Source organism: Pseudophryne corroboree, chromosome 2 (genome assembly GCF_028390025.1).
Source record: "Pseudophryne corroboree isolate aPseCor3 chromosome 2, aPseCor3.hap2, whole genome shotgun sequence".
NCBI classification, from domain to species: domain Eukaryota; kingdom Metazoa; phylum Chordata; class Amphibia; order Anura; family Myobatrachidae; genus Pseudophryne; species Pseudophryne corroboree.
In genome coordinates this window covers 538,094,585-538,106,559 of record NC_086445.1, presented here as the reverse complement: position 1 = coordinate 538,106,559, position 11,975 = coordinate 538,094,585, and the positions used below count along the sequence as shown (strand labels likewise).

Genomic DNA, 11,975 nt, shown 5'->3' with positions numbered 1-11,975 from the left:
ACATCTGCCCCAGCTGCAGTGCACATTGGGGGTAATTCCAAGTTGATCGCAGCAGGAAATTTTTTAGCAGTTGAGCAAAACCATGTGCACTGCAGGGGAGGCAGATATAACATGTGCAGAGAGAGATAGATTTGGGTGTGGTGAGTTCAATCTGAAATCTAAATTGCAGTGTAAAAATAAAGCAGCCAGTATTTACCCTGCACAGAAACAAAATAACCCACCCAAATCTAACTCTCTCTGCAAATGTTATATCTGCCCCCCCCCCCTTGCAGTGCACATGGTTTTGCCCAACTGCTAAAAAATTTCCTGCTGCGATCAACTTGGAATTACCCCCATGGTTTTGCCCAATTGCTTACTTTTTTGGCTTGCTAACAAACATGAATAACCCTTAGCCTTTAGTCCAGATTTAAAGAAGACATTTGTAAAAACGGAAAAAAAAACTGGTTTTGCCTTTTAGTAATCTGCAGTAAGAATGCTATTACATACTGCATACCATTTTTATCCTTGACAAATAGGGGTCAATTTACTAAGATGGGAGTTTTATTTAAGATGGGTTCTTACCCATAGCAACAAATCAGATTCCAGGTATTATCTTCTAGAAGGTGCTAGATAAATGAGAAGTAGAATCTGATTGGTTGCTATGGGCAACATCCCATCTTAAATAGAACTCCCATCTTAGTAAATTTACCCCATAGTAAAGATTTTGTATACCAGTTGTAGCAAGCAGACGGCAACAGATTTATAGTTTACTCACATTTTTCACCATTTTTACTACAATTACTGTAAAACTTTGTCACATTGTTGTCAGGGGCGGCTGCAGCACCAACATCCTTGTGCAGGGAGGGGAAGCTAAACACATATAAAGATACATGTGTAGATGTATGTAATATATGTGCTGGCGTGTGTCCGGCATCAGCAGCGGCGCTGTATTACACAGCCGCCGTGCGCAACCCGGGACTCTGCATTAGGCCTGCCTCTCCCAAGCCCACCCCCAGACTCTCATTGGCTAGTTCACAGGAGTCTGGGGGCGGGCTTAGGAAAGGGAATCCTAATGACGAGTACCGGGTTCTGCACGGAGGCTGCTGCCAATCCTGGACACACGCCAGCACATATACTACATACATCTACGCACGTATGTGTATATGTGCATAACATTTCCACCCCTGAACAATGTAGTCAGCGCTGCAGCTGCCGCTAATTGTGATGAACTAACCATGAATGAAAAAGTTAGTTGTCAGAATAGAAAATACTACTATATTCTGTGGTGTACAGATATTAACTGCACCCTGCATACCTAACTTTTCTTGTTTAATGTATTGGCACAGTTACCTTCATATTAATGTCAAGCAACCTGTGGCTGCTAAAGTTAAAGACATCCAACAGGTAAGTTAAAAGAAACTACTTTAATAAAAGCTCTTTTCATGCAAAACATGTAAATTTAACCCAATCTCAGAAATGTACCTGGGGTTCTGCCAGTGGCGAATTTACCGCTAAGCAGCCGCTTAGGGCCCCGCAGCCCTAAGGTTTTACACACCTTGACAAAGGGGCTATGGGCCCTGAAACGATGGTTTTTGATGTGTGATTTTTAATACACATTTTGGCTATTGCATCACTTTAAGTTCTGGAGTGCCACTGTCTTATTTTTTCCTTTTATTTATACTCAACTGCGGAGGCCACCTAGGCACCTAATTCTGTACGAACCAGGAGTGCCGGGCATATATATATATATATATATATATATATATATATATATATATATAAATATATGTCCAAACAGACCAGCACTCCATCCACTAAAAACTTGTGAGCCTGGGTGCATACCAATGCAAAGAACCTCTCCCAATACAACAACTGATAGGTCGCACTCCTCGGACTTTCAGATAAACATCACAGACACAAAACCTTTATGCCAACGTTTCAGATGTATTCAGACATCTTTCATCAAGGATACAGAAGTATCGCACCTGAAGCCGTGTATATGGATTTGAGCGTAGCATCCACCTTGCGATCCGCCGGGTCTTTCAACGCCGTAGATCCCGGGACAGGCAAAACCACTTGTTTTGACAGCCTGTACACAGAGGTGTCAACTATAGGCGGGACTGCCATTTTTTTCTATCGTCCTCCGGGAAGGGAAAGGCAACCAGAACCCTATTAGGGATCTGCATTTTTTTCTCCGGGGTTTCCCAGGCTTTTTAAAAAAAATGGCTTTTAATTCCTTAGAAGCAGGGAAGGTGAGCGGGGCTTTCTTACTGTCTGTGAAAAAATGCCTCCTCAACCTGCTCAGGTATGTCAGAAATATTTAACACATCCCGCATGGCCTCAATCATCAACTACACCCCCTTAGCAAGTGATGTCGTCCCCCATGACACATCCCCATCACCGTTTGCTGTGTCAGAATTGGTATCCGTGTCATCCTGCGTAATTTGGGCAAGAGCACGTTTGTGAGAATGTACCGCAGGGCGCCCCGGGGGAGCAGTATCGGACCATACTGCCATAGAGGACTGCAATAGCTGAGTTGCATGCTCAGTCCTTGCAACCCTTTCAGAAATCTGAGAAATAGCCCCCCTAAGAGAGGCTATCCACTCCGGTTCCCTAGCAGGGATCTGCGCTACAACAGTGCAATCCTGATTACATGGGATGGGATCTTCTTGAGAAGGTATATCCTCTGCAGCATATGAGACAGAGACTCTAGATATGGTTGCTTGCACACCCCACATACACACAGGGTACAGGGCAGAGTTCCCCTCCAAGAATGGCAGAGAGACACAGAGATTGGAGCCAACCCACACACAGCGCTATACAGGTATAGGGAGACCCTTGACCAGCGCTTACTGTGTCCCTTAATAGGTGACACAGTCTATACACAGCCTCCCCTCCCTTCAACAACCCCCTGGTACCATACAGATAGATGGAGTTGCACTAGAGGGACTGCTCTTCACAGGCAGCGTGTCTGCAGGCAGGAAATAGGCGCTGAACGCTGCTGGGTCTGCTCTGAGGAGAAGCTCCACCCCCTTAATGGCGCTGTCTTCCTGCTCTTCCAATATTATACTGGCCTGAGGATTTTCTGCTGGCTGAGATCCGAGGACCTTGACAGGCTTTCTGGTCAGTGTAGGGTTTAAGGCGTCGGCTCAGGGCGCCCCTCACAGCGCCGCACCATGTACCGCTGAGCCCCCGGAGCGCAGTCAGTACTGCGCTCCCTACCCTATAGCTGCCATCTTCACATCGGCTCCCCGCTTGCCAGGGAGCCGATGACTCACTCGCCACACTTCAGCTCTGCAAGGGGGTGGCGGCATGCTGCCGGGGTGAGCGTTCCCTGCGGCGGGGAGCAATCTATCCCCTCTGGAGCTCAGTATCCAGTCAGCGGAGACAGTAGCTCAGACCCCGCAGGCCAGACACTGCTCCCCCCCTCAGTCCCTCCATGCAGGGAGGCTGTTGCCAGCAGCCTCCTTGTAAAATAACATACTCTAAAAAAAACTCTGTAGAGCTCCCCTAGCTGTGGCCGGCTCCTCCGGGCACATTTTCTAAACTGAGTCTGGTAGGAGGGGCATAGAGGGAGGAGCAAGTCCACACTCTCAAACTCTTAAAGTGCCAATGGCTCCTGGTGGACCCGTCTATACCCAATGGTACTAATATGGACCCCATCATCCTGTAGGATGTAAGAGAAACCAGGTTGAGTGACCCGGTATTTCAACCCTGGTCGCGAGCAGGGTTGAACTAATTTTCAACCTGGCTCACTGTGCGGTGTGAACAGGAGCCAGGTCGATGTGACCCGTTTCTCGTTCACTGTGTGCGCTTGGAGATCATGCCCCCGCCGCGTAACCGCTGACATCTCGAATCCAGCAACATGCCGGTTTGCAGACAGTGGCAGCGGGGCACCTGAGGCGGGTCGCACACTGGGAGCTCCCATGTCAGGCTCTCCTTCAGGCGGTCTGAAAGGGGTACAACTTACACTAGCTCATACTCTGTACTCCCTACTTCCTTTGATGGCATCTAAACCCTAGTTTTCCATACTTTGTTATGGGCGCTGGGGATTCCTTGTGGCGCCATATAAAGGATAATGATAATAGTAATAATAAAAAAACAACAACAACAGACTGGTGGAGTGTTGTATCAGTATTGAGAAAAATAAATAAATAAAAATACAGCAGGGGGGGTAGCGGGGGGGGGTTAGATGTTGTTACCAAATGACAGATAGGAACAAGGGGGACTGTAATAACAAAACAAAAAATATCCCATTGCTTGACACCTATGAACTATGTTCATCAATGTATTAATTGCAGTTTTTAGATAACTTTTTTAATCATTTTGATTGTGGATGGATTAAAAATAACTTGTGAGGGTGACGAGTTTTGAGCTAGTAAACATTTGTATCACACAGCCTTGCTGAATTTTGCCACTTTTCACTGTTATTCTTTATTAGGAAGATGGGAAATGGCTAACTATTTTGTGTAGATATATTAATAGTAACAGATTTCTGTCTTGAAAGGACGTTTTGTCTTTCCAACAAATGGGACAAAGGGGGTAATTCCAAGTTGATCGCAGCAGGATTTTTGTTAGCAATTGGGTAAAACCATGTGCACTGCAGGGGAGGCAGATATAACATGTGCAGAGAGAGTTAGATTTGGGTGGGTTATTTTGTTTCTGTGCAGGGTAAATACTGGCTGCTTTATTTTTACACTCCAAATTAGATTGCAGATTGAACACACCCCACCCAAATCTAACTCTCACTGCACATGTTATATCTGCCTCCCCTGCAGTGCACATGGGGGGTCATTCCGAGTTGTTCGCTCTGTAAATTTCTTCGCATCGCAGCGATTTTCCGCTTAGTGCGCATGCGCAATGTTCGCACTGCGACTGCGCCAAGTAAATTTGCTATGCAGTTAGGAATTTTACTCACGGTTTTTTCTTCGTTCTGGTGATCGTAATGTGATTGACAGGAAGTGAGTGTTTCTGGGCGGAAACTGGCCGTTTTATGGGTGTGTGTGAAAAAACGCTACCGTTTCCGGGAAAAACGCGGGAGTGGCTGGAGAAACGGAGGAGTGTCTGGGCGAACGCTGGGTGTGTTTGTGACGTCAAACCAGGAACGACAAGCACTGAACTGATCGCAGATGCCGAGTAAGTCTCGAGTTACTCAGAAACTGCACAGAGATGTCTTATCGCAATATTGCGAATCTTTCGTTCGCAATTTTGATAAGCTAAGATTCACTCCCAGTAGGCGGCGGCTTAGCGTGTGCAAAGCTGCTAAAAGCAGCTTGCGAGCGAACAACTCGGAATGACCACCATGGTTTTGCCCAACTGCTAAAAAATTTCCTGCTGCGATCAACTTGGAATTACCCCCAAAATTCCAAGTTTCTACCACTTTATTACATGCTGGCTCCATACATGATCCACACTGTTGGCTCGCAGTTTGTCAAACTCTGTACCTTTAGCTTAAAGTTGTTTTTCCTCTGTTTCTGTTAGTCAAAAGTTCAGAACGGAGAAGCGTGTGAATTAAAACAGAGAATTGGTGATGTTGGCCATAGCAACCAATTTTCTAAAAGGCAATAGAGAAATGATAAACAGTATCTGATTGCCTTTTAGAAAATGATAGACAGTATCTAAATGGTTGCTATGGGCAACATCACCAATTCTCTGTTTTAGAAGCTCTAGTAAATTTACCCCATAGTGTGTGGAGTAACCCAAATCTACTAGACAATAATGAATGCAGAAATATATTCCCACCCTAATCATGGTTTCCCTAGGTTTCTCACAAGCCAAAAGTCGCTGGCCATTGGAGGGAGGAATCCCGCCTTCCTTGTATCATTCAGTGAGTATTGTTTTGTCGATTTCTAATATTCTGAAGCTTCAGGGATTAAAGTTTTCCATTAACAGTATTTGGGCGGGATGTACTATAAAACATCGCCGCTCCTCGCCAACTACCGCAGCGATACTAATCGCATATGTACTAACATATGCAATTAGTATCGCAATGCGGTATAGGAGGCTCCCTGCGATGATGTCTGCAGTGGCCTGCGGGGGTCAGCGGAGGTCTCCGTCACCTCCCAGACCTGGGAGGTGACGTGCGCAGGGAGTCCCCGGGCTCCTCCTCCTCCCCCCTGCAGCAGGAAGGAGACAAGGCTGTGCTGCGGGGGAGAAGGAGGAGGGGGGCCGCACCAGCAGCCTCTCAGGTATGCCGGGGAGAAGGGGGGGTCGTCGTGAGCGGCGGCGGGATGCGGCGGGATCCGGCGGCGGCGGTAAGAGTCCCATAGGCTTCTATAGGTTATCACCATAAAAAGATGGCGATACCCTATGGGGCGAAAACGCGGCCGTCGGGGGTTAGTACATATGAAAATGCGGTAAAACGGGGGTTTCACCGCATTTTCCCTTTAGTAAATCCCGCCCTTTGAGAGAAACTCAGTGATAGTGGCGGAGTTAGTGTAGAGTCCACATCATTGTGTAGCTTGATTAGCAACCAGTGCATATAAGATGAAATATAAGAGTTTATTTGATGAATGTGTCAAAGACTGAAGCATTCACCTGTTTTGTTCCAGCTGCAAAACAGCAGGTATGCTTTATCTTATTTACGTTCTCATAAGTTTGATACCAAACAACGTGGAACTTTGGCTAATGAAAATGGCTATGATGATGACAGGGGTTGGCAGTGCCATCAGAAGGGAGAAGGGGGGTGGGGGTGGGGGAACCCAAGTGTCACCCTCGGGGTGGGTGTGGGGAGTTTGACACCAAAAGGCCAGCTTCTCCACCCTGACAGGAGCCAGGTACTGCAGTGTGACGTTCTCCTGCAGCGCCCGGCTCTTGTTATAGAGGAGGAGCTGACACTGTGGGGATGCTGGGTTGCCCCCTGAGTGATGTCTCCGGGATTCCGGGGTAACAGAGTGCGCACCGGGTGTCACCAGAACAGTGTGACGCCACTGGGGGTTGGTATCACTATCCTGGCGGTCAGAGTGACAACAGTGTCATCACAAGGTTCAAAATCCCGACAGATCCCGATGAGTATTTTTAGGCTAATCCTAACAATCCTCTCTTGCAGCCTAACCCAAAACGCAAACCTACCCCCCCCCCCCCCACAACCTGACCCTAACTGTCCCCATAGTGCCTAACCATAACCCTAACCCTAGTACTTACCGTCAGGATCCATTTGAAAGCCACTGTTGGCATTCTGACCATCGGAGTCTTGTCCGCTGGGACATTAACTACATCCTGCTGACAGGGATACATTCTCTGTCACAGTAATTTCTCTGGATCCCTTTGGAAAATCTCAGTGGAGTTTGGGGATCTGAATGAGTTACCTGAAGCAGAGAGATACAGCTCATATAGGTGGATTCTGAGTTGAGACTCAGGAGCAAAACCATGTAGCACTGCAGGTGGAGCACATTTAAATTATGCAGAGAGGGAAGATGCCCACACACTAGAAAGACTTTCAAAAGTTGCAAAAAAGATTTCCCTTGAACTCTCCGGTAGCTCCCCTGCAGTCCCGGACTCACTATATAGTGCAATACACATGCTGTCCCTAACGATAGCTTTAGATTTTCCCTGCAGCGGGGAAGATCTAAAGATACATTAAACGACTTGCGGGAGTGCGCATTGGATCGTTATCATTAGTGAAATGCAAAAATTTGATACATCGGATATATTGATATTGTGTGTGGGGCTTTAGATGTGATTGGGGCGTGTCCATACATCTATATTGCAGTGTAAAAATAAAGCTGTCAAAAGCAGCAAGTATTTATCCTGCGTGCAAAAACAAATGTACTTCCGCCTCTTGGATTGCAACTTAGTTTGTCCAGGTGCATAGTTACCTGCTTTTTTTTTCCTTTTTCTTTTTGCTTTGTTTCCAATTAAAAATCAACTTCTTAATCTTTAAGTAATTTTTTTTAATTGGATGTTACACAGAGCGTTCCAGATAATTTTGAATCATTCACATCAGTCCTTGTCCCATTGTGGGTAATTCAGACCTGATCGCTGCTGTGCATTTTCACACAGCGGACGATCAGATCCGTACTGCGCATGCGTATATACCGCAATGCACTGGTGCATCGGACCGCTACAACGAGCTTTGCCGATCAGCAACGGGATGGTGCGAAGGAACCATTCGCACAGGCATTAGCAAGGTGATTGACAGGAAGAGGCCGTTTGTGGGTGGCAACTGACCGTTTTCAGAGAGTGTCTGTAAAAACGCAAGCGTTTTCAGGGAGGGTGTCTGACGTCAGCTCCGGACCCGATCAGCAGGATTTAATAGCACTGGAAGAGTAAGTCCTGGGCTGCGCAGAGACTGCACAAACTCATTTTGTTGCAGCTCTACTACACATGCCATCGCACACTTGCACAGCAAAAATACACTCCCCCTGTAGGCGGCAACTATCTGATCGCAGGGCAGCAAAAAACGCAGCCCAGAGATCAGATCTGAATTAGGCCCATTGTAGCTTACAGTAAACATTTCCTAGTACACATAACACACTCACTCTCTAACAAAGATCGTGCCATGGCTGAAATCAAACTAATGCCCATTGTGCTGATAAGCAGCAATGCTTACTACTCACCAACACCATGAACAGTTTAAAATAAAATCCAGGAAAAACGGAAGTGCTGGGAGAAGAAAATGCAACAAGACAACAGTCATGCATGCAACTACACAGGTATTTATTTGTAGTATAATTCAGAGTGAGATGGGCAGGTCAGGAGAATTGTGTTTCTATATGTGTATATACAGCCACGTATGAAGAGCAATATTTCCAGTTTGCATACAGCTGCTGTTTTGAGTATTTTTGTTTGGTTTTATATAATGGCTTGTGATTCTTGGTCAGTTTCTGCAGTCCAAAAAAGTGCAATGGGCTGATTCAGATTTGGGAAAGCAAGTAAAGGCCCATACACACTGGGTAATTTTGAGCTCAAAGTAGCTCACTTTTGGCATTTTGAGATACTTTGAGCTCACACTCGGCCAGTGTGTATGGCCGGGCGTGTTCCCGCAACATCGCTGGGCACAGGAAAATAGCTCAGTGTGTATGCACTGAGCTATTTTCCTGCCAGTGATGTTTAACGATCATCGCTGTGCATACACGCTGGGCAAAAACGCCCAGTGTGTATGCACCTTGACTGTGCACCTGGACAAACCATGCTGCAGTGCCAGGGGTGCACATACATTAACTTTTGCAAGTAGCCTACAATTGACAGCCATAGGCGTTTTTATAATGGGCGCAGTGTTCCCAGAGACCTGTGCAGTAGACTCTGGTATTATGCCAGAGCCTACTAGCTGCCGGAGAGGAGGGGGTCCTATGTAGAGTTTACATAGGACACACCCTTCCAATCACAATTATACTTGCCTACTCTACCGGATTTTCTGGGAGGCTCTCGAAAATTGGGTGGGCAAGTAACCCAAGTACGGCCACCCACTTCCAGAGTGAAGTGGGCTGTACAGGTGGCTGATGGTGTGATTTACCTTGGATTGTGGCCCTGCCCCCACTTAACAATGCCTGTAAGCACAGTATTGTATAGTGGGGGCGGGGCCACTATGATGTGATTGTCATCAAACCCCTAGCTCCACTCACTACCTTGACAAATATGGTCTTGCTACATATTTTAAATCTACCCTACCTGCAGTGCAATACGGTTTTGACATTGTGCAAATACACTCTATTTTTTGTTTGCTACCAACTATAAATCGGTTCCAGGGTCTCAAAGTCTTTGGGACCTCTCCAAATGGAGAGAGAACCCTTTATTTCTGGACCTGTAAGGACCCTTATAGAGAAAGATCTTTGGACTTTCCTACATCAGAGCTTTATTAGTGGTCCAACAACTCCCCTGCATTATATTGGGGGGCCAGTAATTGCTGATGTACTACTTTATCTGTAACAAAAACCATATAAGCAGGCATGTCCAAACTGCGGCCCTCCAGCTGTTGAGAAACTACACATCCCAGCATGCCCTGACACAGCGTTAGCATTCTGTGCCAGGGCATACTGGGATATGTAGTTTCTCAACAGCTGGAGGGCCGCAGTTTGGACATGCCTGATATAAGCAACTACAAGAAATTTAAGTAGAGTGATTAATGTGGCGAGAATAAGAAAAAAAAATAGAAAAAAAAGAAATGTATTTTAAGCCCAACTCAATTTAAACCTAATTGTCTTATTATAGCAGATCAAAACCACTGGAGAAATGACTACGAAGTATGAATTTAGAGAGCTAATACTTGAAATTGTCATGTAATCCTGAAACGTCTCTCTGGTGGAAGTTAGCAATGACTGAATAGTAGGAGATTAAGGGGTCTATTCATTAAGCAGTGAAAAGAGCGGAGAAGTTGCTCATGGCAAGCAATCAGCAGCTCTGTATAATTTTATAGTATACAAATTCTAAGGGGGAGATTCAAATGTTTGAAAAATAAGAATTTACTCACCGGTAATTCTATTTCTCGTAATCCGTAGTGGATGCTGGGTACTCCGTAAGGACCATGGGGTATAGACGGGCTCCGCAGGAGACTGGGCACTCTTAAAAGAAAGATTAGGTACTATATCTGGTGTGCACTGGCTCCTCCCTCTATGCCCCTCCTCCAGACCTCAGTTAGGGAAACTGTGCCCGGAAGAGCTGACATTACTAGGAAAGGATTTGGAATTAGAGATGAGCGCCTGAAATTTTTCGGGTTTTGTGTTTTGGTTTTGGGTTCGGTTCCGCGGCCGTGTTTTGGGTTCGACCGCGTTTTGGCAAAACCTCACCGAATTTTTTTTGTCGGATTCGGGTGTGTTTTGGATTCGGGTGTTTTTTTCCAAAAACACTAAAAAACAGCTTAAATCATAGAATTTGGGGGTCATTTTGATCCCAAAGTATTATTAACCTCAAAAACCATAATTTACACTCATTTTCAGTCTATTCTGAATACCTCACACCTCACAATATTATTTTTAGTCCTAAAATTTGCACCGAGGTCGCTGTGTGAGTAAGATAAGCGACCCTAGTGGCCGACACAAACACCGGGCCCATCTAGGAGTGGCACTGCAGTGTCACGCAGGATGTCCCTTCCAAAAAACCCTCCCCAAACAGCACATGACGCAAAGAAAAAAAGAGGCGCAATGAGGTAGCTGTGTGAGTAAGATTAGCGACCCTAGTGGCCGACACAAACACCGGGCCCATCTAGGAGTGGCACTGCAGTGTCACGCAGGATGGCCCTTCCAAAAAACCCCTCCCCAAACAGCACATGACGCAAAGAAAAAAAGAGGCGCAATGAGGTAGCTGTGTGAGTAAGATTAGCGACCCTAGTGGCCGACACAAACACCGGGCCCATCTAGGAGTGGCACTGCAGTGTCACGCAGGATGGCCCTTCCAAAAAACCCTCCCCAAACAGCACATGACGCAAAGAAAAAAAGAGGCGCAATGAGGTAGCTGACTGTGTGAGTAAGATTAGCGACCCTAGTGGCCGACACAAACACCGGGCCCATCTAGGAGTGGCACTGCAGTGTCACGCAGGATGTCCCTTCCAAAAAACCCTCCCCAAACAGCACATGACGCAAAGAAAAAAAGAGGCGCAATGAGGTAGCTGACTGTGTGAGTAAGATTAGCGACCCTAGTGGCCGACACAAACACCGGGCCCATCTAGGAGTGGCACTGCAGTGTCACGCAGGATGTCCCTTCCAAAAAACCCTCCCCAATCAGCACATGATGCAAAGAAAAAGAAAAGAAAAAAAGAGGTGCAAGATGGAATTGTCCTTGGGCCCTCCCACCCACCCTTATGTTGTATAAACAAAACAGGACATGCACACTTTAACCAACCCATCATTTCAGTGACAGGGTCTGCCACACGACTGTGACTGATATGACGGGTTGGTTTGGACCCCCCCCAAAAAAGAAGCAATTAATCTCTCCTTGCACAAACTGGCTCTACAGAGGCAAGATGTCCACCTCATCTTCACCCTCCGATATATCACCGTGTACATCCCCCTCCTCACAGATTATCAATTCGTCCCCACTGGAATCCACCATCTCAGCTCCCT

The 11,975-nt window shown here is 46.4% G+C and overlaps 1 protein-coding gene across 1 annotated transcript in view; it reads left to right on the top strand.

Annotated features, from left to right (window-relative positions):
- The window catches only part of DCDC2B (doublecortin domain containing 2B), a 94,110-nt gene that overhangs the window by 21,112 nt on the left and 61,023 nt on the right, over window positions 1-11,975 (top strand). Inside the window, exons 2-3 of the mRNA XM_063954243.1 lie at window positions 1,326-1,383; window positions 5,742-5,806. Coding sequence (XP_063810313.1) covers window positions 1,326-1,383; window positions 5,742-5,806 — 123 coding nt within the window. The remainder of the gene's footprint in view (window positions 1-1,325; window positions 1,384-5,741; window positions 5,807-11,975) is intronic.